Genomic DNA, 27,707 nt, shown 5'->3' with positions numbered 1-27,707 from the left:
CGATGTTTACCTATGTGGGTTACTCACATGGTCAAACTATGTACCATGCAGGTTAACGTAAGTAAAACAGGGGCGCGATACTGTGTCACTGGTGCATTCCATTTTAATATATTCAAATAAACAAGATTAAGCATCCACTACTACTTGTTCTGTCAACTTGCGAAACAAAATAGTCGATTAGAATATAGAGTTAAAAGATGTTTAATACATCTTCTGCGTCTTTAAAATTGTGTATTTTTTTCTTTAAATTCAAATAACCGTAAGCTTCCACTGCCGAAACACAATTTTATCCCTCTGATAATCTTTGAAATTTCATGACGAAAATATCTTAAAGTGAAAACCCACGTTAAGAGTTGATTAAGAGTTGAGTTGACCCACACTGATTGCTATCTAAAGGTATAGCAAACTATGTATGATTCTATTTGAAAGTTATGAAGTTTTTTTTATTTTTATAAATAGACTACAATAAATAAACAAAAAAGAACTTTGGAATGTTGTTTTTAATTACTGCGTAGTTAATAATCAATAAAGAAAAGGTATCGAAGTTTTGCGCAAATACACGTTTTAAAAGACTTTTGATATTTATGTGTTGTTGATAGCCAAAGAATTGTTTTCACAAAATATTAAGTATTCGAGTTTATAAAACATTATGCAATGTTTTGTTATCGCTTAATGTACTTACATTGTATTCTGAGTTAGTATTATGTCTTTTTGAATTGTTAAAATAAAATTATAATGTGTTACAACCTGAACAAGATTAAACATATATGTCACTCAATGGTAACATACATGCGCAAATGTACCGTTAGAATTTTAATAAGTAAACAAAAAAAATTATACAATGATTTGTCGACACGTCGCCATATTTGTAGTCTAAAAAGAATTGTCATTTACGAATAACCTAAGTTTGCAATTAAAAATAAATTAAGAAACGTTGAAAAATAAAATTCGTTTACTTTTATTTTCACCAAATAAATATGTTTTAGATTTACAAGGAATTTAAATTTATGTCATCTGTTAAAGTAAAAAAAATATTTTATCGCATGTTTTTCCATTAGTTGTGGTTAAAGTGGAGAAGGCTGCTCATCGTTATCAATATACGGGCGGTCCATCGCCTTGGCACACTTGCTCCGATCTTCAACTGATTCATTGTGACTGACTTCACAACACACGCCCACAAAACAACCAAGGTCATCAATATAAAGATTATACAAAAAAAATATTAGCAAATGTTCACTATTGACACCTAGAAATTCATTAAATCCAATACGGAAGTCAGTAATCAAATCCGATGCTTATTAAATATATTTAGGGACAATTTTGCTAAGTTGGAAATAAAGTTTCTTAATTGACATTTAGCAGTAGTTGTTAATGTCCGCTGTTACATGTAAGAAGGTCATGACATGACCTCTAGAAAAGAGCAATATTTAACAGTTTGGGTTTCTAAGACATGTATGTCCCTCGTATGTATGCTTTTAGAACAATTCTTTTGTCTCTAATGTTCTCGATTCCTTTTCCCGCTTAAAAATATCGAGCTGCTTGTAAATTTACATTAATAAAGAAGTGTTTTTACTTCCAATTAAAAAACTAGTTATTTATTAATTAATTAAAAATCGATCATGCCCTAAAATCAAAGCGCTAAAATGGACGTAAATAAAAAAACTAATTGCGATAAATCATAGCTGTCATTATAAACAATTAAAAAAAGTAGAATGGCGCCGATCACCGCGGCCACAATTAGCTCGAATGTCGAAATTTTTTTTTTTAATTTGAGTTTCCATTGCCTAAAAATTAACACAAAAATATAATTTCGTCTTTATCATTAACTCCAAAAAATGTGAAATAATGATATGTTTTTGTTTTGTTAATTTGGCAGAACTTACAGAAAACAATTTAAAGACTAATCATGAGAACTTTATGTTTAAGTGGTAATGAAATCTTTGCTTTTATCGTATTATAATAAGTTGCCACAGATTATTTACAACTGGTAACCTCGCTTATGGGTCATTTAAGCACTGTTTTTATTATTGTATTTCTATATTAATTACGTAACGGTATTTTACAATTGAAAATTTGGGTCGAACGTAATAGAATTATTAAGGGTAAGTGCGTAACACGTATGCTTTAGTATTAATTCGTGGAATTTTTTGACCTTAACGGAAAAAATGTAACGAACATACGCCTGATGGAAAAGTTAGACAGATTTATATATACCGTAAAACGGGGTGAATAGACACAACTTTCAACTTCAACACTATTTTTCTTACAAGTTTTGAGTGAAAGATGTAAATAAAAGATAGTGAAATTGAGAGTCGCGTTATAATTTACTAATTTCAAATGATTAAAGTACGTAAAAGTATTGCAAATATTAGTAAATTAGGAAAACATAGACTGTTTCTATTTACCTCGAATCTGGGGTCAAAAGATACGAAAGAGGGGTGAATAGAAATAAAACGCTAGGGTTGTCAAAATCAACTTTTATTAATATGTATAAAGCTAAGTAAACATGCAGCACCCGTACCGATAGGCACTGCCTTCGCTTATTTTTCTACGGTTGTTAGTAATACTACAAAAAAGATCATGAATTATTAACTATAGTAGAACGGAAAACAAACTAAGGTAGCCTCACAGCTTTGCGGCGCATGCTCATAGCTATGCGGTACGGCCGTGGATACGAGATCGTAAGTCATCAATTCTATGAGGCTAGAGATATAACAAGTAAAAAAAGCTAAAATAATAAGAAAGTAACCAAAATAAATAAATAGGTACTCCAAATTCTAAATAAAAACTACCTAGGCAAAACAATATTTGCCTTCGTAATGGGTTGAGATCAAGATTCACAATATTACTGTTAAAATTCTTAAGTAATAATAATAACAATCACAATAGTTAAGTTTTGGAAATCAAAGGTAGATACGGTAGGTAGCTAATTTGCCACTATTCTAAATCCATCAGATCTTTTAAGATATCCGAGTCGTTCTTGTAATAACTGGGTCTAGACGACCCATTGATTTCCGTCGAAGTTACAGGTTTATTTGACAATATTTTTTTTAATTCCTCATTGCTTAACACTTTATTAGAAATTATTTCAATTTTAGTGGCTTTTTCCTGAATACGATTCCCAGCTTCATCATTATTTGGAACGGTTTCAGAGAGTTCAATACCATCCAAATCCTCTTCAAAAATAACAGGCATAATTTCGAAGGGATTGTTGTTATACAAACAACTTGCCACTTCATCAGGTGAATTTGCTGGCTGAATTGTCGGGGTGTTGACGTAGGAGCTACTTGCAATTACTTGATCATCTCGATTTTCAGGTGGATTATTTTTCTGGCTTTTATCGTCAGTTTTAGATTTTTTGCCCTTACCCTTCCCTTTACCGATCGTTATTTTTTTATCTGTTTGTGATGTGTTTCTCTCTTTTGGGACTGAAGTTGATAGATATTCTGGGTTATTCTCAATAAAGCTGTCATCGCTCGAACATAAAACACTCTTTCCTGCCTGTACTAAAAGATTTTTCTTTTTTTTAGGTTCAACAATACCACCAGTCCCATATCTCATTTCCTTTAAAAAATCTAAAACAGTCTCATCAACAGCTTCGTTTTCTTGATGTCGGTTATCCCAATCAGGCAATTTATTTAAAACTTCAGACGGATTAAAAGGGTGTATCCCTGTTTTTCTGAAGCCGGATAGAATATTTGCTGGACCATTTTCGCTTAAACTGTCCATTAATTTGGACAGTAATTTTGGAAAACAACCTTTTGGTATTGCTGCTTGGTTACGTCCATCAGTTTTCTTCCATTGAAGAATAATATTCCTCCATGCTATCTTCATAGGTCGGAAGAAAGCGACATCAAGTGGTTGAGTGAGGTGAGTGGAATTCGCTGGCAAAAAAATGAAATGTATGTCCCGTTCCTGACATTTTTTTATCAAATCAATAGAAAGATGAGAAGATAAATTATCACCTACCATACATTTTTTACCGGGCTTATTTTCAAAAAATGGTAGGATAATTGTAGTTACCCAATCCTCAAAAATATTGGAATCAAACCAGCCAGATGGACTTCTGTTGTAACGAGATCCATTTGGACCAGACTTCGTCCATGTATCGTATAAGTTTTGTGCCTTATAAACTACATAAGGCGGTAACATCTCACCTGCAGCCGTACAAGCCATCATAATTGATACGGCAGATTTTGAGTGATTCATCACTCTTTCTGGGTATTTGGTTCCTCTTTTTGTAAGAATCTTTTTTCGGCCAGGATCATCCGCCAAATTCGTCTCGTCGTAATTCACGATGTTATCGATCGGAATATCACTAATTGATCTCTTTAATTGCGTAAAATACTCTTTTATAACATCTGGAGAGACCGCAGCTCGATTACGCTTAATGTTTTGTGATACCCTTTGTGATATTTTGTCACTATGCCGATTCAAAAAACTTTTGGCAAAATCAGGCCCGGGCATATTATTTTTAAATCTTTTTTCTACAATGCCTAATTTATCCAAATAATTTTTAACTAAAACCGTTAAATCAAAAAGTTCTAATGGATATCCCCATTCCGCACACACATTAATCTATTATACAAACGCCAACTCTGTCTCTTTGGAAAGTACTGTTTGACCCCCTTGTGGTTTCACAAATTTGATGGTGTGTCGGTAAAGGACAGATTTGTCGATATCAAATTTTTTTGCGATGCAGCTTAAAGAATCACTGCTCTCATTATATTCTTGAACAGCTTTCTCGATGAGCTCTTTAGAGTATCTCTTATACCTCTTGCCTCGAGGATCTGGCTTGTAAGTTCGTGGCATGGCGTGCGCAAAGTGCGATGTAGTGTACCTGTTTAAAATAAATATCATGTCTAGTATTCGTTTAACAATAAATACAAATGGATACACAATATAACCTATTTTACCTAACTAATTTGTTGCTCTAACTAACCTGGTTCTAAGCTACATACCCATGAATTTTCAGCCAAATCGGTTCAGCCATTATTGAGTTATAAATAGTGTAACTAACACGACTTTCTTTTATATATAGAAAGATAGACAGGTAATTGACAAAATAGTGTCCGATTGACAACCCTGAAAAGCATGTTTCTATTTACCCCTTTCTCGTTGCTATTAACCCCACATTCGTTTCTATTCACCCCTTTCTTCGTGTCTATTTACCCTGAAGGCGTTTCTATTCTCCCCTTACTCGTATCTATTCACCTCGATTTTAAAAAAATGTGATGGTATCCCGATTTTGCTAGAATAAAGAACAAAATTTCTAAATACTGACACTCACCTTTATATTTTTAACAGATGATAAACTTAACTCTTAAAATATTCTAATGTTGTAGCTAACAACACCAAGGAACTTTGTTAAAATTGAGAGTTTTTTGGACGGTAAAATCACTCGTACGCATACGTTCACTTCAACTGCTTTTTTCTTTTTATATTCAAACTTGACATAAATTTATGTGTGACCAGCTTATTGAAAAAATGTTGTCGTGTAATAAATGGTAGAAATTACTAGATGGCAACATATAACAGACTAGATAGAGGCACTTTTATTAAATTCCTAATTTCATTTCTATTCACCCCGCGATTTCTATTCACCCCGTTTTACGGTACCAAATAAGTGATGTTCTAACCGTGGGATTCTGAGAGCTAGATCCTTGTTTAAAAAATAATATATTTGTCTTTACGTTTTATGTATGCCGAAAGTGTGCCATTTAAAGCGATGAAATTAAATTGATATAATCAATCAAAAATATTCTAAACATTGAGGTTATAAAATATAACCTAAATAAATTGAATCATGATAAATCGTTGTTTACAAACAGGTTTGTGTTTTTTTCCACAAGTAAAATGTTTGCTTTATATAAAATTTTATGTTAGGTCAGTACAGTAAACGGGTGAATAACAAAACACGTGAAATTGCAAAATTTCGAATGCATCTCGTTGGTCCTGGAATTGCGTAAAGCGTTGGGCAAGATTGGTTAAATTTAAGACTTCAAGAACTGCGGTCCATCCGGCGCGGCGTTGTAAATATTGTGCAACTTTCTTATTTTTTTTGCCAGGATGTATGCGTTCTATTTGTTTACTGCCAGCAGTGATGATTACAATGGAAAATTAACAAGCAACAGCTTTTTATTCCGATTTTTTTAATGAATAAATCGTATAAATTATTTTCATAAAATCATTGATATCCAGCTCATGAATTTCTATCATTATTTATTTAATTTATACAATAATTTTACAAACGAAAATATGTCTAACATAATGCTTTCTTCTACGTCTGTAAGTGAAAGTTACTTGTGATAAAAAATAGAGTTAAAAATAAATAATCTTTTATTGATTTCTCTTGAAAGTTGAATGTTTTTGAGACGATAACGCGAAACTGGGTCACTGGCAAGTTGCATATACGCCACAACAAACTTACGTAAAACCTAAATGTTTTAATGTTACACCATAATACTAGATTTAAGACCTTCTAGATTTCACAATAGACGACATTCCTTTGAATATAAAGCTATAATATCGGGAATCGATTTGACATTTTTTCACCATAAAGAGGTGAAATTTGACATAGTAAAGGATTTTGTAGATAAGCCAAAAGTACATAAAGTACTTATTAAAGTAAATACAGACGAATTGATAAACTCCTACTTTTTAAACTTGTGTAAAAATAGAACATCCCTATATTAATGACATTAAAATAAAAACCAACTTAAAGCTACAAGTAAAAAGTGTGCCAAGAATTTAATTAACTCTACCCGAATTCGGTAATGGGTTCAAAATTGTCTTATCCTAAACTCCGAATAAGGACGTTAATTGTGCGTGGGGTATTGGAAGAAACTTGTCGCGAATATCAAGGTGTCGTGGTTCCGTTACTTTGGTATACATTACTCGACACCATCATGAATGAAATATTTTATTGTAGGTTTTATATTATAAGTATGAAAAGCGTGAAATTATAAACAAAAGATAAGCGTATCCATCAACAAATGAGAAACCCGAAAGATAATTCTTTTTTCAAGCTGATAGTTGTTTGACTATAGCTGACGAGCTATGAATGAAAACTATCAAAAATAATTGATTGATTGCGTGGTGAATAGGTTTCAAGGTCACTATCTAATCCTTCGATCCTACCACACGGCGAATGCGAGTGGGGTGACGCAGCTGCGGCCCGTATCGTCATTCGCTCGGTGGCCGCGTATCCGTGAACTTGGCCTGGTCCGGTCGCCCTGGCCCCGAGGCCTCAGCAGAGGCGCCGCCTGCAGCCTATAATAGCTGCGCCGGCGTCTCCCGCCGCCTCCAGAGAGCCCCGTCACTCCGACAGACATGTTCCGTGCCTTGTGCCTCCTTACCGCGGTCGCCGCGGTGCGTGCCTGCAAGCCCTGCAGTGAGTCTACAACACCCTTAACAACATAATTAAAAAATACATATACATAATTTAATTTAAATATTTATAAGCCCTACAGTGAGTGTACACTACCCTTTACAGCAATATTTAGGTTATTTTTGTCGTATGTGTTTATGTGATGTGTCAAAAAAGCGCGGGAAATATTGTGCGTATGGTAAGGTTGAGTCAAAATAATACCTAACTTGTGATTTATGGCGTTACGTTTTGTCAAAAATGTATTCGGTAAGTATTTGCTACATTTGTTTTTCATTTCGTTTTTCTTTTCTTAAGGACGATAGAGCTTAATTTATTTTTTTTAAAGATCGTTAAACCATAAATTTAATTCAATTTCTTATTTATGTTCATTAGCGGATTGGTAAACCATAAATAATCCATAACATTGTTCTAGGGTGGTTATTATTATAAAATTTTCTTTTACTCTCATTCAGACGTTTGACCCGAAAAGTATAATATAGTTTTTCTAATATCCTCTCAATTGATGAGCTTCGACATATCAGTTCCTTGTGTTATGTCATAATATATGTGTTAAATAAGTCTACTCTATAATATTAGAGAGTGTACGCACTAACGGCATTACAGAATCGCAACATAGTGTAAATGGGGACAATTTTGTGCGCAGTATTTTTTTCATATGATCGTTTCGTTAATACGTCATTTATAAAAGAAAGTGAAAACGAAAATTTAATTTAATCATACATTTAAATTATATAGTAGATTTATTTTATTGACTATTATAATATTGCGTTGCATAAAAGTTTAAGATTAGACTTCTTTAAAAGAAAAAATTATTTCAGTAGTTATTTTTTTATTATTATTAGCTATTCGTATTTGCTTTAGGTACGGTCAGTCATGCGCAGGGTTGTGAATGTTAGATTGCGCCCTTCGATTCTTAGTCGGTGTGTTTGTGACTATGAGTTGACATTGGCGAATCATGTGTGGAAACATTTTGTTATATTTGTATTTTTGGACAGTGATAATGAAAATGCTGGAACGTAAGAACTCAACTACTGACCTAATTTAATAAAATATTTCAGTATGTATTGTATTATCTATATATATAAAAGAAAGTTGTGTTAGTTACACTATTTATAACTCAAGAACGGCTGAATCGATTTGACTGAAAATTGGTGGGCAGGTAGCTTAGAACCAGGAAACGGACATAAGATGATTTTTACCCCGTTTACTATATTTTATTCCGCGCGGACGGAGTCGCGGGTAAAAGCTAGTCTTATATATACAAAAGAAAGTCGTGTTAGTTACACTATTTATAACTCAAGATCGGTCGAACTGCTTTAGCTGAAAATTGATGGGGAGGTAGCTTAGAACTAGGAGACGGACATAGGAACTTTTTTATCTTGTGTGCATTTTTTTTATTCCGTGCGGACGGAGTCGCGGGTAAAAGCTAGTTTGTAATAATTAATAATGAATTGACTACAAATTTTAATAATAAAAAAGCCATTGTTAATTTTTTGAGTTTTGACCTATTTTTTTATACACCTCCGTGTCTCATAAGAAAATTGTGTGAAGGGAAAGAGGAGGCCTACGGCACGTACACTCATCAGACGAAACGCAGAATTGCTTCCACTTGACGCCTGTCTTCTGTGTGGTCGTGGAAATGCACTAGCGGGCCGGTCCATTCGTGTAACAGATGTTGTTGCTGGCATATACCACTGTAAAAAAATAAGTAACTTTAAAGTTAACCAACTTACCCATTCAAGTTCAACGGTTTACTTTAAAAGGGATAAACAAAAAGTTTTAAAAGTACTTTACTGTAAATTTAAAGCGTATCAAATATAAATGCGTAACGACAAAATAATATGGAACATTTGAAATACTTAAAATACAATTTTATATCGAAGTTACCATGAATGTGTGTATTTAGTGATATGAAAAAAAAACCTTTTACAATCCGGCCCAGTGAAACAGCAGGGGCGCAATTTATATTAAAAAAATATATTTGTGTTTGAAATTTTTTTTATCATTCTCTCAATAATAACGTCAGTCTCAAAGGATAACAGTTTAATCCTTATCAAGAATGTCACTGGGACACAAGGAAGTGTGAAATCTTGCTTTTTAATACGCTAAACATACATTTTTTTTAATTTACTTCACCGATATTAAGCTTTTCAATAGGCGTTAACAGCTTTACAAATTTCAACGAATAGTCTTTTGGTTAAGTAAAAATCCATTAATTTTTTTTAAAAGCAGATTTTATTTAAAATGAAAACTGAACAGCTAAAACTTGTAAAGTCAGAAAGCTCCCCTAAGTACTTATATGATGTAAGCATGATTCCGAAGTTAAATATTATATTATATGATATTAATAGCTTAAAGTATTTTTATGTTAATTTACTTTTCTAAGGGTGTAAAATTCTATCAATTCATAGACATATTACTAAAACCTTTTTTTATAAAAACTATCTAGTTTGCTACGAGTAAGTGCTATAATTTAACTGCATTTGTAGGTAAAGTCCGCAAGTTGAATGATTTACCTATAAGTAGTTTTTTATTAATTAATTTTAACAATATCTCCCAAGTAGGGTTGGCGACGGGCAGGCGGCCGGCTGTAAAAAATTAAGCCAAAACTTTAAGGTTTTTAAAACCTTGTGCGCCGACCCCACGTGAGTGGGATTAGGCCAGGAAGATGATGACGATGATGATGATTTGTAGCTAAAGACCATGTCTAAGTTATGGTTGGTTTCTGAAACAAAAATCCCTGTATAAAAGATATTGTTATCTCTGTTTTTTTTTTAATAATAAAAGGAATGACAATATGACGATATTTATACAGGGATTTTGGTCTCAGAAACCAACGATTAATGCAACATGTACATGGTAACTTAATCATTTGATAATTTTGTAAATTTCCATTCGCAACACTGGCAACACTGCGCAATAAACCACAAAGCAGGTTAATGTGCGCTGTCAAAGTTGTAGTGCCAATTATTAGGTTCATGTTCCAGATGCCTCAGCGATAATGACGGATCATGTACCACTTATTAAAGCATTTTTTATTTATCGAGCTTTAAAGAATTTTTTAATCAATCTACAATCATTATTGAAATTGTTAAATAAAAAAAAATCTATCTATTACTAACTGTCGCCCGCGATTCGTCTGCACGGAATTAAAAAAGAAACTTAAAAATTAGCCTATGTGTTCTTCCAGACTCTGTTCTATATTTATGCTAAATTTGATCGAGATCAGTTAAGTCATTTTGGAGATACCTTAAAACAAAAATCCATCCATCTAAACATTCGCATTTATAATATTAGTAAGTTAATTGACATTATTTACACTTTAGTTTAGAATATTGGATAATAATACACATGTCTCCCATGCCAGTTGCTCTATATTTTCAAATATGCTCAACCTATAAACACGCATATAAATTTTATATGAGTTAAGTTTTTGATATTGTAACCAAGGTAATTTACATCGAATAGCATGTCGGATGATTTTAAATTATTGATTATAACACTGTCTGCCACAGATCAATAATAACGGATGCTTTCGTTAACAGATTATAACAATAAATTTTATAACGTCTTTATAAATGTTACAATACTTTTCGGTCGAATGCAACGGAACTTTGTTCCATATTGACATGACATGTTAAGGGTTGCCATTAATCGGAATTTTATTGTATTGTCCATATTATTCAATCGATTCAATAGATAATAACAAAAGTACAATTAGTAAGTAATTAATTAATAATTGTTAGTTGAAAGTCATACTTATGTATATAAAACCTTTTAAAAATCAAATTCAGATGTTTTTCTGTGTATGAAGGGAGACGTCCATGAATTTGTTTTGTTTTGATATCTATGCTTCTATCTTACAAAAGTTTAATATTGCCATAAAATATATAAGTATTCTTTGACATCGACAAACCCACACTGATAATGAGTCTCGAGATGCTTATTTTAATTTTCTAGATTCATACATTATTAGTTCAAAAACGGCCAATTTTTTCCATGTTGATTGTAAATCGTCATGACGAATATAACAATTATCATACATGTACACCCACGCGTTGATACGAAGGATAACTGTGTGTTCCGAATTGTATACCATTAAATATGACACCGTATTTGCTCTCTATAACACCGTTTGCCTTTGTGTTCGAAAAGATTTAAAACGATGATAAAACGAGCAGACATTGTTTGTACTTTGTTAAGGGCTGTCCAAAATACTGTCGATAATAAAGATTTTTTTTTAAATCAGTAATTTTTAAATGATTTATGTGCTAACGAGAATATTTGGAATATGTCGAAAAAATTTATTATTACTTAACTTTTTAATTTTTTTAATTTGTGTGGAAAATAAGGCCAAAAATTGTTGATTGTTACGATACGTACCAATATGTTGCTGTATGAAATGTATACATACATGTATAAATCAATATCTTCATAAAAATGTATAGCTTATGATATATTTCATACGTGCAATAGCTCCAGTAGCTATTGTCATACATCAAAACGGCAGTTATGAAATGCACTTAAACATTTTTGCACAGTTCTGATAATTCAGTTTCCTGTGACTCACAGCATTATCAGTTAATCATAACTTAACCCACTTTACTGACAATATAGCCACGTGAAATATTGCGAATATTTTCAGACAGATTGTATGATTCATATGTTACAATGCAAATGTGACTTTAGCATCGTCACAAGAAATTTGTCGCTGGTGGTATCGTATTTCATTAAACTGATTTATATGATTCGGAGAAATAGGTTGTTAATTAATAAGACCACTTGTTTCTGTTCCTTTGCAACATTCTAAACTAGCTAACTAGGGTGACAGTGACCCGAAGTGGGCCTTGGCCTCCGACAAAAAAGTCTCCACTTTCTCCGATCCCACGCCTTCCCGACTCAGTTCCGGACCTGCAGCTCCCGAAGATCTTTACCTCATCCACCCAGCGATATGTAGGACGGCCAACTGGGCGCCGACCACTCGGTCGTCCCATGTATGCGCGTTTGACACCACAAACATCATCCATTCCTTTTAAGTGGCTGAGCCAGCAGAGCAACTTTCTAGGATCATCTTAAATGGATAACCGATTTTTAATGTCATTTGATTCATTTTTCCTAGATTATTGCTTTTTTTTAATTTATGTGTAATTGTTTATGTTTTCGTCCAGCATGCGGGGTGGCGCGCGGCGCTCGTGTGGTGGGAGGCGGAGCGGTGTCTCCAGGCGAGCTGCCGTGGCTGGCAGCGCTCAAGAGGGACGGCAAGGTCATCTGCGGCGCTACCGTCGTCGCCAGAGATCATCTCATCACCGCCACACATTGCATCTTTGAGTGAGTACCATAACTTTTGATCTAGCCTGCATAATCGTTTTATTCACCACGATATTTTATCTGTACGAGTGAACATAATATGTAATTTATTTTTTGACGTAATTAGCAGATTATTGAAAACTATCATCTCCCTTTGCTTATTCACCGAAAGCTGTGTAGAGACAACGCGCAACTCAGTCTGCAATTTGCCGCACGCAATCTGTACGCAGCTTTACATTATAGGCTAAATTTAAATATGCCCTTTCAAGAATAAAATGGCACGACAAAAAATCGTAGTGTGTAGGCCTAGTCTTACTTATATTATCAGTGCGAAAGCTTAGATGTATGGATGGATGTTTATCAGAAGGTATCTCCAGAACGGCTCAAAGGATTTCGACGAAGTTTGCCATGGATGTCTCGGGCGATAACTAGTTACTACATAAAATTACGAGCAGCGCAACAAAAGCATGTACACATTATGATGGAGTATGATAAATCTCAGTTTAATGCAAAACTGAACAACAATGGGCGGAAGTACTGTGAGATTCAAATGAGATATGAAAATCTTCACTATATTTCCCACTTTACTCTTACGAAATTCCTAATTACTTCCGTATCGTAAACATAAGTTAACTAGCTGAAAACTTCTAAGGTGATGACTAAATAATGGAGAAGATAGAACGAAAATAGAACAAGAAAATCTCATTTTAACCTGTGCAGAGTTAAAATATCCCTTATTCTGTTCGTAAGAAACGGGATTCCTCAGTCAACCCGTGAACATGGCGCATGCAACTGTGCCGAAATATCGGGAGCTCAAACAGCCTGATCGTGGTAGAAATCCCGTTTCTTACGAACAGTATATTAGTAAAAACCACGAAAGTTTGAAGTTATATATTTATATATCCCTATTTTTTATGTTAAATACACGTACTCTTAATGCGGTAGTATTTATGTACATATTAGTTTGGTATTATTTTTTTTAACTTCTGATCGATATCGGGCAGGAGGTCAACAATATCACGTGGCATTGTACTCGCCATACGTTCGTCAAGACCGATTTGAAAGTGCACAATTGACATACAACACAATCAACGTTATGACAACAGACACCCGGAGTGTAAATACTGACGAGTCCGTCATTAAATTTCACTTATTCTCGCTTTCATGTCAGTTTAACATTAAATTAAGTCAGTTAACCTATTACTGTATGCTAAATAACTACCTAATTATTTTGTGGTATTATAATTCACTTTAATTATGTAATTATTCATTTTTAAGTATGGCAACTCAAATATTATTATCATTATAAAGGTAAGGATATAACAAAATACGAGAAATCAGAGATATAATTATTTTCAAATATCTTGACGGCCCTCATACATTTTAAGATTTTAATTTTGAAACCTTTATTTAATGAAAAAAGTTCGTTCATTGTAACATGATCTTAGTGACTGTCGTACACATTTCCGGTGACCCAATAAACCTTATCATCTAAAAAGAAAATATGATAAAGCGTCATTCAAATCTCCATTCAATTTCGTTTAAATGTTTATCATTAATTCGTCTCGATACACGAAACGGGCCTGATACTTGCATTATTTTTATTGAAAGTACAGTGAGCGGAAAATTACTGGAGTAAAAAAGAATAAAGTGGGAGAAAGTTTGACGGAAAAAATAACGTATTTAAGTTCTGGACGTAGGAACACTTCGTATGCCAACATTCTCCTACTGGTTCTATTAACAATCGGTAACCGCGGGTCTCAAATCTTGTGATGAAAGTAACTTAACAATATATACGAGTACTTGAATAGTGGTTTCGACTATGGGTACAATTTACTAACGGAGAAATTAATAATTTTAAAGATATTTGCTTGTGACTGTACCACTATATATTTACAACCTTCACTTGAAAATGTGTAGTATTCTGATCTACTTACACACTTTTAAAATACCGAACAAATATGGTGCAGCGGCATTTTTGCATTACTCGAAATCGCACAGATAAAAAAGTCGAAATTCGAATTCAAATCGATGTACTTACTTAAAGAATATTTTTAACCTACATTAAACGAGATAATTATATAGGTACAATTTTAGTACTCCTCCGATATTGATTAAACACAGAAAAAATTATATCTACAGTTATACCAATCGCATAATATTAATAATATAAAAATACTAATGGTTTGTATGAATTTAAAATAATCGTAGTTTGTACAACTTGTTGATGTAGTAATTCTATCCTTAAGCCCGCTACACACCTTCAGTTTTAAATAAACAATCGAATTCTACAGTTTAAACTTACGTGTGTAGACAGTTAAACTATACAGTTCTCAGATTCATACGCGAACGACTTAACTGTACAGTTCGAATGTTCAATTAAAATTGTGTAGTTAAAACTGAAGGTGTGTAGCGAGCTTTATGGATAAATAAGTGATGATGAAATTATTAATTTTCTTAGTAATTTGTATGTTAAAAATTACCGCATTCGCCACTTTTTGTACAAAAAAAACTCGAGATTTCTTTTAAGAAGTAACACTATGCTTCCTTTTTTCATTAAGTATTTCTTTTTAAAATTTTGTATTTAGTTACAAGCTCATTTTACCAATTAAATTTCACGCGTCGGTTACTTCGAAAATATTATCTTAAAGTTACAAAAAGCTTTAAAGTATAAAAACAGTTACTGCGAAACTTGAGAAAGTAGGTTCGAATCTTGCATTCGACTATTATCGTTAATAATCCCTTTGCTAAGACAAAAACACCAAATGCCCAGCCCCTAGTACCTGTAATTTAAGATTTATCTACGGTATTGTTTGTATAACCGATATGTCGTTTTAACCGGTGATTTTATTAACCGTAATTTTCTGAGACCCAAATCCCTGTAAAAAAACATATCGTCGAAGATAATGACAGGGATGACGATATCATTTATACAGAAATTTTGGTCTCAGAAATCGACAGTACGTGTTTACATTAATTACTACGCAACGTGTACTTTTAGTGACTACCAGAAATCAAACTCAATGTATGTATAACAAACTTTATATCAAAATCCAAACGGAGTACTGTTATTACGGAACATTGGAAAGTCATAATGCGTGTCAAAAGTATTTAAAAATTAAACAATATGTTTATTATACGAAAGATATAACTGACATAAGAAAAATGTAGGTCGCCTTTCAATTAGAGATCGCTTGGATTCGAATACGAGTAATAAAAGTTTAATTACCTAATTAACCAAATTGAAATTGCGTTTACGCGGCATTATTTTTTTTAACACTCGTTTAAAAATCGATATTTTCTTTAACGAAGATTATAAAGGTTTGTTCGAGTCAATTATAAAGGTACGTTTCCAATGTCCAACCACATAAGTCGAAATTTAAAAAAAATATTTAATTTTAATAATTAAGTTTTAAATTTAATCAAAGATACATTATTAAATATCTGCATTAATTTATAAAAAAAACATATTTAAATACACATTACACATATATTATGACGGTTTGATTGTTAAAAATACATAACAGTTTTAACACTAAAAATTGAAAAAGAATTCATAATTTAAAAAGATTGGCATAATTTGAAAACTTAAGTACTGAAGTGAAAACGCACCCTTATGCTAAATTCTAATTATTTTTACTTATTTTAAAATATTGTTATTTAGGCGGGGAAAGGTGCTTCCGGTTCTGAACCAATATGATGTCTTGACCAGGATAATGTGTCGAAATCCATATTTTATTGGTTCGTTACTTAATTTTAGTTTTTAATTCCACCTAAAAGGACTTAAATAACATCTCAAAGTTACGAGTATATCGAATATTTTAATGGATTTTTTCGCATATCGTTTTATCTCTCAAAAGTCACTATCAGTTGTCAGCATAACTACAGATAATTTCCATAACAAGGATTGGGATATAGATGTAGTTTACGATTTAAAATTCAAATTCAACTGCGAAGTATCTGCTAAGAAAAAACGTATTTTTTGTTTAAAATTCATTAAATCTGGCAGCGTGCAGCAGTGCAGCCTCCGAAGCGAACACTTCCAAGCCATCCTTTTTTGAAGCTACTTAAAGAAGATTCGACACTCTTGTTTCTTTGTTGTTGATAAAGCTGATTAATTTTTAGTGTTGAGAGACATTATTAAAAGTGAAAAATGAACTGGGGGACGAGGGCTAGAACTGGTCTCCGAAATCTTTCACTTATTTAAATTATAAAAACTTCATATAGTTTAAAATGTTTCCGTTATCGAGTTATAAACTTAATTTATTGCAAATTCATAAATATTATGTCGTAAAGGTTTGAGTCAACGGTGAAGGGCAGGAGGCCAAGACAATTTGCTTTTTTATATTCGTTCCAATGTAAAATAATATGTAATCTTTGTAATACCGCTTCTCATAATGTTGATTATGAGCTCTTATGTTTATGACACAACTGTCTGCGGTCTTTTTAACTACAGGACTCGTGTAATCAAGGTGAAAGTAACACGCGTTTAAAAGTAAAATATTTGTTTCCAATTTTAATAATTAGAACATCTTACAACTAAAAATTAAAACCCAAGAAAAAATCTCGATTAGTGACTAGAAATATTTCTCATACATACCAGATAATAGTAGGTACTTTCGTTGAACGTTACATAAGAATTTAAGCTTTTCTTTTACAGCAACACATGTAGTCATGCTCAAGAAAGTCCTGATAGACGTATGGGTTGTCACCGCGTAACACGAGAAAATGACGGCAGATGGGTTCTGGATGAAATACAATAGAGATTACAATCTGGAATAACGCATAAGCATTTTTTTCTATATTCCACACAAACGAAGTCAAGGGGAATAATATTGCCTAATATTTACTTTTAAAAACCGATCATTTTATAACAAAACAAACGTGTGTATTTTATGTAATAAAAAAGTGGGACAGTGCGATGATGTTGACCCAAATCACTCGCTTGACCTACAAAGGGCTCCGTTTCTTATGCAATAACTCGTATGCATGCGTGCGCCAAATCAATTTACATTCACTGGACAACAGACAAATTATCGAGAATATTGAGAAATTTAAAAATATTCCTTTACGTTCTCAGTAATGTTTCAATGAATATTTATTCTCTGAAATTAGCGTTATCTCTTTATTTTAAAAGAGAATAAGAGAGAGAACAATATGTTTATTAGAAGTATTCCGACAGTGGAAACCCAGAAATATTATAAATGTATGGAATGTGAACGTTACAAATAACAATAATATTTTAACAGTTTCTCTTTCTGAATGGAAATTTTCAGTTGCTGACATGAACTAGTCATAAATAATGGTAAACGCGGGTACTATCTAGTTTAGTATATTGTAGTCATTAAGGAAAACTTGCTAATTAAAAGAAAAGCGGTTATGGAAAATAACAGTTTAGGCTTTTGCTCCATTAGTCACCTGTTATAAAAATTATAATCGTCATTTATATACGAACCAAAAAAAGGGCTTACAGCCTACTCTATTAGGGGTGAAAATTGTAGTCCTAATTCATTTACCCAGCTGGTAATGTACCTATAAACACGTAACATCTGATGTTACCTAAGATAAAATCCAGCACTATAAAACAATAGTGCGTTATTATTAATCTAATGTATATGTATACATGTATTCGACCATAATTCATAATCAAAGAAACTTTAGTAAGTAGTCTATGTGTTCTTCCAGATTATCTTCTATAACTTTGGAAAATTTCATCGTGATCCGATGAACTGTTCTAAAGATACCTTCTAACAAACGTCCATCTAAACATACGCATTTTTAATATTATTAAGATCTCAAGGGTATCTACCGTCGCAGATATTTAAAATTTATTGTAAAGTTAACTCCTTAAATGATAAAAAAAAATCCTTTACGATAAAGAATATCTACAAATATGAAAGAATCACTTACGACATCCATATCTTGCCAACAATGCACTTGTTCATATAATAAATGTCAAGTGATTCGCGAAAGTTAAAGGTCAGGTGCAGTGCTAAACGAAAAATCTATACATTACGTAAACCTTTGTTTAACTTAACCGTAGAAATAAATACGGAAGAGACCTGCTTTAATGGATTTTGAAATGAACTCAAGTTGATTATATGTAACTCATAACATTTTACGTACTAATAAAATCGAATACATTATTAGATCATGGTTTTATTAAACTGTCTTCTCTAATTTGATTTTAAGTAATCCACGTTAAAAATTACAAAAACAATATTGTTGTGATCTAGAGCTTGTACCTTCACAGTTCTAATTAATATTTATAAAGGAATTCTGTTAAAAGCTGTACCGGCGTAGAAGTATTTTTGCGTTTCTTCTGATAAATGTTCTTCCGGAGACCCAGTATGAGAATTTCCATAACAATAAGATTGTTCAATTGAGTGTTAAACGTTCTAAAAAGGTTCTTGCATCATAACAACAATATAGTATTCGAGTTAGTTCTAAATTAGTGTATCGAGGTCAAGAGCATACATTAGATGCGCCAATGCGTTCCATTCTTCACAATTACGCAGCGGAGAGCACGGCTTTTGTAAGAGGGCGTGCCGTGAATTTTAAACTGCCATCTATTGGCTCACCTAGCTACACCTTAGCGGCGTCAAGGAAACTTTGGTTAGGTAATCGAACCTTAACCTTCAATATTTTTATGAATGGCAAATAATAGCCTCAGAGAGGAAAGAAATATGTCTATTTATGATTGAACTGAGAGAAGTAACAAACAAAACAACAACAAAAGTTTATGCAATCCGATGTAATGTTTTATTTTCAGAAGACACATATAGTATTTAGAAGAATTATGTCACATATATTATAAATCTTAATATGTATAATGCAATTATTCCATAGAAATAAAAAGCGAGTAGACATTTTTTTCCACACACTAAATGTGAGTATTAGGATCTTGCTAAAAGGAAAACTTCATCATTACCAATTCCTTTGCGTTATTCTATAATGGTTATTATTGATTTCCTTCGTAACTCTCTCTTACTTTTCGTTAACAAGTTAATTGTCCATTCCAGAGTGGAGGCGTCTCGTCTATCAGTGCTGGTTGGAGAATACGACGTGAACAACTCCCAGCAAGACGGCATTCCCGTGGCGCACGTCACACAGCACCCGGACTTCAACAGATTCACTTATGACAACGATATCGCTGTGCTCCGACTGGCTGAACCCATACCTGAACATCTGTATAGATCAGCGTGCTTGCCTGGTGAGTTAACAAATCAAGAGTGAGGTTGTAACTAGTAGCCCATACCATCTTTAGATTCAAGGCGCGATCGTGGTAAAGAGCTAGTTTAAAAACCATAAACATATTATAGATCATAATCGTATTTTTGCATTTTAAAAACCTCTAGTTTATAACTCATTACTCTATACGACTACATTTCGCTGGTAACTCGTCTTCCCGCGTTATTCTCTCCTTTCTCCTTTTTTTCCACAATAAAAAGGCAAAAGTACTCGTCAGTATGCCACTTCTTTGGCAGAATATTTAATTCTGCATTAAACTCTTAGTTTGAATCTTTATAGAAACTCGTACAAATAGCGGCATCAGTGTCAATGCATCTATTTTGCATAAATACCATTTATATCCGACCAATCTATTAAGATGATCCATTTATGTTCAATGCAACTAATAAACATAATATAAAATTCTATAATTTAAGATTACTTTATAGTTAATCGTACGGTATTTTTGTGTAACGGCTTTGATAAAACATAAATTGTTCCATTTTATTTGACAGAATCAGACCGCTCTCTATAAAATTATTTATAGTTATAAATTAAAATTGACTATATCCAACCAAAAAATTGACTATATAACAACAATGGACAAAAATCAACTGTAAAACGTTCCGATTAACGTAATAAATATAATTTAAAAGAGATCACATCTGTATTCTAATTAATTCTTGTACCTATTTTATTAATTAACTCGTTTTTAAAATTCCGTTAAGTTGTGTTGATTTATTTTTTGTTACCAGAGCAAATTATGTTTAAACGAAGTGAAATTAGTGATAATGTGCAATTAATTTGAGAAAATGAAATAATTAATTACCTTAACACAGAACTTTTAATACTGTATTTTGGAGTAGTTTTTTTTTATGTTCACATATTTTAATTATACATGGGCTAATTAATTGTGATTTATTATTTTTGTACTTTTATATCTAAGACAGTCCGCGGCCAATTAATCGTCCGTAACAGAATATTGTTAATATCTGATTACCAACTAGTTTGTTAGTATATACCGCTGGAAGTTATACGTAATTAAAAACTTCCCCTGAAATTATTTACTTCAACCTATGATTTTTTTTAAATCTGTTAAAAAGGGGGAAAATTTATTGATCAACTGAAATACATATTTACAAGGTCAATTGCAAGATGTTTCTTAAATCTTAACTATATTACAAATAATAGAAAATAGGTTAAGATAATGTTCACTATATAATTACTTTTTAGATTTTGAAGATGACAACCGACTGGAGGGTGTGGAAGCCATAGTGTCCGGCTGGGGCAGCACTATTGAAAAGGGTCCACCTTCCAGCATTCCTATGAAAGTGAGTATTGCGTTGAAGAACATAATTCATCTTATACCTTTTTCCTGTTCCTACTGCAATCAAAAGAATGCCGCACTATGGATTATATCTTTTGATATTTAGAACAAAAAATTAAAACTAAGCGATCTTATCGTTAAATATAAAATATGTAGATAATTTTGAATCCAGAGATAAGTATGTAATAAGATAGGGTCTCTCGTAAATCTTATCACATGGATTTTTTTTATAAGTGTAGTCGACACATTTTTTTTATTTATGTATATTAAATATGCAACTTGAGTTACAATACCAATAAATAAACAAAATATATTTTCAGTATTACTATTAATTTTACTAGGATTGTCCAATAAAATAAACATTTCACAGGCAGAGGTGAATATTTGGGCTCAAGAGGAGTGCTCGGGCGCGGGTTACGGCCGGCGCAAGGTGACACCGCGCATGCTGTGCGCCAACGCGCCCGAAAGGGACTCCTGCACCGGGGACTCCGGTGGGCCCCTGCTACTCACAAGACCTCATTACACTATTGTTGGTTAGTGTACTGCGAACTCTTTATCAATGAGTTATCCTACGATCGTAGTGGTTCGAAAAAAAATGTCTTAATTTATTTTAAGGTGTAGACCTAAAATTTTTGTCTTAGATTATTAGACAGAACGTAGAAATAATACTAATGAAGAGAATGTTTGTTCTAGGTATAGTGTCATGGGGGCGCGGTTGCGCACGGCAAGGTTACCCGGGCGTATACGCTCGTGTCGCAAAGTTCCTGCCCTGGCTGAAGTTGGCGCTACGTCACGCCTGCATGTGTCACCCCCCTAAATACTGACAGAGGCTCAAGAGGCTAGATAGAGTAAACTCTTTGGAGGCTAGAAAGAGAGGATGACTAAATCTATTCTTGCAACTGCTTGCTGCTATTGCATGTTACACACTTGTTAAAGATTATCTATGCATTTCTACCGTGAACAGTAGTTACCTTTACATAACAAAGTTTACAGACAATCGCAATTTGATTTACCTATGTAAGTTTTCCTGAATGAAATATTAGGACATAAAATAGTGAATGGACGTATCTTTTATATTGCAGATTACCATAAATTGTGAGGCTTTACTCAGCTAATTTTTTACAATATTTATGTACAGATAATTTAAGTCCCTAACTATAACCTTTTTAAATTTTACGACCAAGTCAAGTCTATGACCTAAAGTGCCAGTATACGTTCGGAAATGATACTGTGGTTGATGTGGTTTGTTACCATAGCATAATCTATAACTGCTTAGCGCTCATTATAAAATGTAAAATCGTAGCGATATTTTAGTTGTGTGCGCACTATAAGCCCATTCGATGCATTTTTGGAACAAAAATAGCATGAAATACTGACAATTCTTGTAAAATTTAATTGTGCTTCAGTAACATGTGAAAACAAAAACGCATTACATTAATTAATTTACTTATCAGTATTAAGTAGGTTTATGTAATGTCAAGTGTTAAAATATTAAGAATAATTACTTTTTAAATGTAATTTTTTATTCCATAAGAAAATGGCTGTGATTAGATGTAATTAGCATAATCTTACCTACATAAAATGTTACCATTTAATTAATTATTATTTATTATGTTATGTTTAAATATAAGTCAACTTTATTTTAACAAAAATTTTGTATTTTTTATTTACTATAAAATATATATTCATATACAAAATTAATTGTCTTTTATTTCTTCATCCTCTTTTTGTAATGATTCAAATTAAGATTATAAGGTTATGAGGATTAACACCCCACACTATGTTTTAGTAGCACAAAAATTTATTATCGGCTGGATAACATTAAAAGTATTAAAACAATAACAATTCACCTTTTTATTAGTGTATTAAATAACATTATAAATTGTAATCAACTCAAAACAGGTCAAATGCTGAGCAAACATTATAAAAGCTACCGTTGCTTTGGCATTACATTTCAACATCATAAAACATTAAATTGTTTGGAAGTGAAAGGATTTTAATTACCTCTCTATGTTCTTACCGTTAGCAAATGTTTTGTAAATATTAAATAGCAACCACTCTTAATCCCTATTTAAGTACGTAGCGTTTCTTAATTGGTAAAAGAACATATCGACGCTGGAAAGCGTAAACGCTGTAACCCCGAAAGTATGAACTTTACAGGAGAGCCAAAAAATGATAACTCGTGAGCTGATACGCCTACAAGTATGCGGTATTTAGCAATGTTGTGTAGTTTGTGCTAACCTATAATACAATCCTTATCGTTTGATAATGGTTGAAATTATTAACGTGTGAAAAACATATTCGCGATTTCAAGGGTTACAGCGTTTATGCTTTCCAGCGTCGATATGAATTTTCTCTAGTGATAAAAATATAGCATCATTTTAGAACCCATCAATACTAAAGAAGTTATTTCAAATGATAAAAATATAAATGCCTAAAAATAATAGACTAGACATACAGACCATAGTCTATATTGACTTTGTCAAAAAATGTCAAAACTCCCGCGAAAATTTGACATTTGACGTTTAGGACGCCATCTCCAGCTGATAATCGTGTGTTGAAAATAAAAATTGTATTCATTATTGTTGATTGTATGAAACTTACAAATTGGACACGTTCATAAATTTCTCCATACAAAAATTGGTGCTTATTATGAATTTCTCTGACAATGACGCTGTAAGTAGACATACATTCGTGCCTTTTTGTAATGAGTCAACATTATGACTTTGTTTTAACATTGAAATTGAATGGTCGAGGTAAATGTATACATTTTTTATCGCTGTAACTGTTTAAAGTTACTTTATGATTGTTCACATTAATAAACATGAAGCAAGATTTTACGAACATTGAAATAAACTACAGATTACTTAATTGTGTGATAGAGATTATATGGCGAGTTTAATTTTTTAAAATGCTTAGGATGATACATCAAGCGTTGAAAGCACCTCCAATACAGATAATACGTCGCGAAGTGAGACCCCAACTAATTCTCGTGTGAAGAAACGACGACGAGGCAAGAAAAAGGTTACTAAACAAGTAAAACCACCATATAAATTCAAGTGAGTACTGTTCTGTCGTATAATTGCAATTAATTAAAAGTTTTTAATTCTTCAATGAAGTCAAAGCCATTATCAACTCATTTGTTCTGCCTTTCAATGTTACAAAACTTTTCTTTGAAGAGCTTTCAAGTCCCAGAGCTTAATAAAATTATGAATCTAAAAAATAGTATCATTTATAATCATTATTTAAAAATTATCATTAATCTTTTTCTTGCTTATTATACTAGTTGCAGTGCAAAAGAAGACCATGGCTTACCATTATTTGGATGTCAATTCAACCACCATCTGGGAGAGGGGGAGCCTCTCATCTTTGCGGTAGTGGGGAGCAACAGGGTCTCTATATATGAATGTCCAGAATCGGGTGGATTCAAATTCCTGCAATGTTACGCCGACCCAGATGTTAGTGACAGATTCACAATATATACAATAACAGAAGTGTTGCTGAAAGATACAATAAATAAATTCTTTCACAGGTAGATGAAACATTTTACACATGTGCATGGTCATATGAGGAAGAAACAAACCTGCCTCTATTGGCAGTAGCGGGCTCGAGGGGTATAATCCGTATTTTCCATCCGGCTACACACACATGTATCAAACACTACATAGGACACGGTCATGCGATCAATGAGGTCAAATTCCATCCTAGAGACCCTAATTTATTGCTCTCAGCGAGTAAAGATCATGCCCTTCGTCTCTGGAATATTATGACAGATGTGTGCATTGCCATATTCGGTGGTGTGGAAGGGCATAGAGATGAAGTCCTAAGTGCAGACTTTGATCTCAAAGGTGAGAGGATAATGTCCTGCGGAATGGATCACTCCCTGAAGCTATGGCGTCTTGACAAACCATCAATGAATGAGGCTATCAAACAGAGTTATAATTTCAATCCGCACAGAGCTCTGAGACCTTTCAATTCACTGAAGGAACACTTCCCTGACTTCTCTACGAGAGATATACACAGGAACTATGTTGACTGTGTCAGATGGATGGGAGATTTAATATTGTCCAAGGTAAGGGTACGATTTTTTCTATATTTATAAAATAATAATTATCTTAAATTAATGTTATATAACCTAAAGTTGTTGCCCGCCACTGCGTCCGCTCGAAATAAACCTAATAAGTAGCCTATGTCTTCTTCCAGACTATGTTCTATAGGTATATCAGGGATTCCCAAAGTGGTCAATATCGAACTTAAAGCATTGCTAATTCTCACTCTGTCTTCTTCTATTGGCTTAAGTCGTAATAAAAAAAATAAAAAAATTGATCTTAAATGTAGGTAATTTAGCCATGGGGGGGTCTGTGTTTGGTTCATTTTGGAAAAGGGGTCACTTGTCCAAAATAGTTTGGGGATTCCTGATCCATCCATCTAAACATTCGCATTTATAATATTAGTAAGATTTATATCACTGTGTATACAACATGTGCAGTCGTGTGAGAACGCAATAATCTGCTGGAAGCCGGGGCGGCTGGAGGAGGCTGAGCCACGTCCCGGAGATGGTGCAGTCACTGTCGTACACCGCTTCGATTACAAGGAGTGCGAGATATGGTTCATACGCTTTGCAGTTGACTACAGCCAGCGGGTAAACATGACTTCACATACATCAAAATATAATACTAAAAAACACTTCTAAAACTAAATTTGTACACAAAATTACTGTTAAATTTGATGTCGTTGAAGTCTATGATAGAAGTACAATAGCAAGTTTTTTACTTGTTTTACTTCAGAAGTCTTTTGACTTATTTGCAAATGTAATCTTCACAATTGAAAATTATCCTATTCTTAACAGACTTTTTTGGTAGGGTTCATAAGAGGCCTAATTTTAGTCCTCTTTCCCTTCCCACCCTTTTCCTATTAGAAAAGGATGGGGAAGTGGATTTGGTGGAAAAGATGACGCATAGGAAGGGCAAATATCCTCTTTCTGGACGTCCCCTTCTCCGTTGATAGGCAACGGTCGCCTCGCTATTTAGGCGAATTCAGGTGGCCGTTTGCTCGTTTGCCACCTTATATAAAAAAAAGAGTAAGTAAAAAAGTACGATTTTTAAAAATGAGACCGCTTACATGCGCTAACTTTTGAATAAAAATTAGACACTCAAGAGTTACGTAGTAAAAAAAACATACAGATTAATTAGGGTCCTCTTCCTATTTGAAGTCAGTTAAAAAATGCACTGCTAGCCTTTTTCCAAAAAAAAAAATATATAGTAGCTAGTGTACTTCTAACTGATAAATAAGTGTTATAAATTAGTGAAAACTAATCCATGTATTACAGGTGATAGCTCTGGGCAACCAGAGTGGTAAGACGATGGTGTGGGAGCTGGGAAATGTGGCCGGAGGCAGCCGCGTCTCTCAGCTCGTACATCCGCGCTGTGTCGCCGCCGTCAGACAGGTATACAATACACAACACAACACACATACAATACACATTATGGATACATTACACATATAAAGTGCTCTTTTAGTACTCGCCATGGTCCTAATGTTTGGATGGATGTATGAAAGTTTGATTCAAGTTAGTCAAAAAAGTATATCAGTGAACCTAACAGGAATGTTTACGACAATTTGTATCGTCATCTTCAAATATATCATGTATGACCTTTTTGGTGTACTTAACGCCCTTTAGGGGTAAATGTATAAATTTTAATACTTTATCGGTGATAATACAATGGCATTTGTTACAAATTTTTGTCCTAAATCCCTCCTCTGTCAATTAAAGGTAAAAGCAACGTATTTGTCGATGTCTATGGGCAGCGATCGCTTCACTTTTTGACGTATTCAGGTGGCTGCTTCCTTGTTTGCCACCTTATGATATATAAAAAAATACTGTTGACTGTCCATAGACAATTCAACCTTATGTTTTCGACTATTTGTGTACAGACTCCAGTATTTAAGAATATTGGTATACAGGTGACATTATCTCGTAACGGTAAAGTTCTGCTGACGTGTTGCGATGACGGCACAGTGTGGCGCTGGGACCGCGTCACCAACAACTAGCTCTAACGGTGAGTCTCCACTGTCTCTACACATGTATCGTAACAAGTGTCACAATAAAAAGCTACGATAACACATTCTCAAATAAACAAGACTGGCATTAGTCCAATTACATCAGCATTTTATTTTTAAAAATTTTCACCTTTTCTGACAATGTTCAAAGATTTTAGTTTAGATCGTTGAAAGACAGAAAAAGCGATTAGAAAAAAATTAAAGAAATAAGAGAAGCATATTAAAAAAGTGGAGGGGATAGGAATCTTTAATCTGATCATCTGAGTTTACTCTGAGAGATAATCACTTGATCAGGGTAAAGATAAAAATTGAAACCTTGAAAAAAAAACATTCATGATGAATGTAAATAAAAGCCATATATGATTTAATTCAAATTTAATTTTAATATGACCA

General features: G+C 33.2%; 2 protein-coding genes across 2 annotated transcripts; both read left to right on the top strand.

Moving 5' to 3' along the window:
* The first annotated feature begins 7,206 nt into the window (after nucleotides 1–7,206).
* Nucleotides 7,207–22,142, top strand: LOC106712881 (trypsin alpha-3). Its single transcript, XM_014505553.2, has 6 exons — nucleotides 7,207–7,393; nucleotides 12,559–12,718; nucleotides 19,720–19,910; nucleotides 21,161–21,258; nucleotides 21,625–21,787; nucleotides 21,948–22,142. Exons 1-6 carry the CDS (start codon nucleotides 7,333–7,335, stop codon nucleotides 22,076–22,078), a joined length of 804 nt encoding a protein of 267 aa, XP_014361039.2. The 5' UTR covers nucleotides 7,207–7,332; the 3' UTR covers nucleotides 22,079–22,142.
* Nucleotides 22,143–23,782: 1,640 nt separating this feature from the next.
* On the top strand, nucleotides 23,783–27,395 carry LOC106712850 (polycomb protein EED). The gene is made up of 7 exons (XM_014505506.2): nucleotides 23,783–23,930; nucleotides 24,174–24,313; nucleotides 24,541–24,712; nucleotides 24,787–25,326; nucleotides 25,744–25,896; nucleotides 26,584–26,700; nucleotides 27,219–27,395. Exons 1-7 carry the CDS (start codon nucleotides 23,907–23,909, stop codon nucleotides 27,303–27,305), a joined length of 1,233 nt encoding a protein of 410 aa, XP_014360992.1. The 5' UTR covers nucleotides 23,783–23,906; the 3' UTR covers nucleotides 27,306–27,395.
* Nucleotides 27,396–27,707: the final 312 nt, after the last annotated feature.

The sequence above is a fragment of the Papilio machaon genome, chromosome 9 (assembly GCF_912999745.1).
Source record: "Papilio machaon chromosome 9, ilPapMach1.1, whole genome shotgun sequence".
NCBI lineage: Eukaryota > Metazoa > Arthropoda > Insecta > Lepidoptera > Papilionidae > Papilio > Papilio machaon.
Note: the sequence above shows the minus strand (reverse complement) of the source record. Positions and strands in the feature narration are given on the sequence as shown.

Coding starts and splice junctions, on each gene's coding strand:
- LOC106712881 (XM_014505553.2), top strand. CDS start 7,333: ATGTTCCGTGCCTTGTGCCTCCTTACCGCGGTCGCCGCGGTGCGTGCC. Junction 12,719..19,719: donor GCCACACATTGCATCTTTGA/GTGAGTACCATA, acceptor TGTCCATTCCAG/AGTGGAGGCGTCTCGTCTAT. Junction 21,788..21,947: donor ACCTCATTACACTATTGTTG/GTTAGTGTACTG, acceptor TGTTTGTTCTAG/GTATAGTGTCATGGGGGCGC.
- LOC106712850 (XM_014505506.2), top strand. CDS start 23,907: ATGAATTTCTCTGACAATGACGCT. Junction 23,931..24,173: donor ATTTCTCTGACAATGACGCT/GTAAGTAGACAT, acceptor TAAAATGCTTAG/GATGATACATCAAGCGTTGA. Junction 24,713..24,786: donor AATGTTACGCCGACCCAGAT/GTTAGTGACAGA, acceptor ATTCTTTCACAG/GTAGATGAAACATTTTACAC.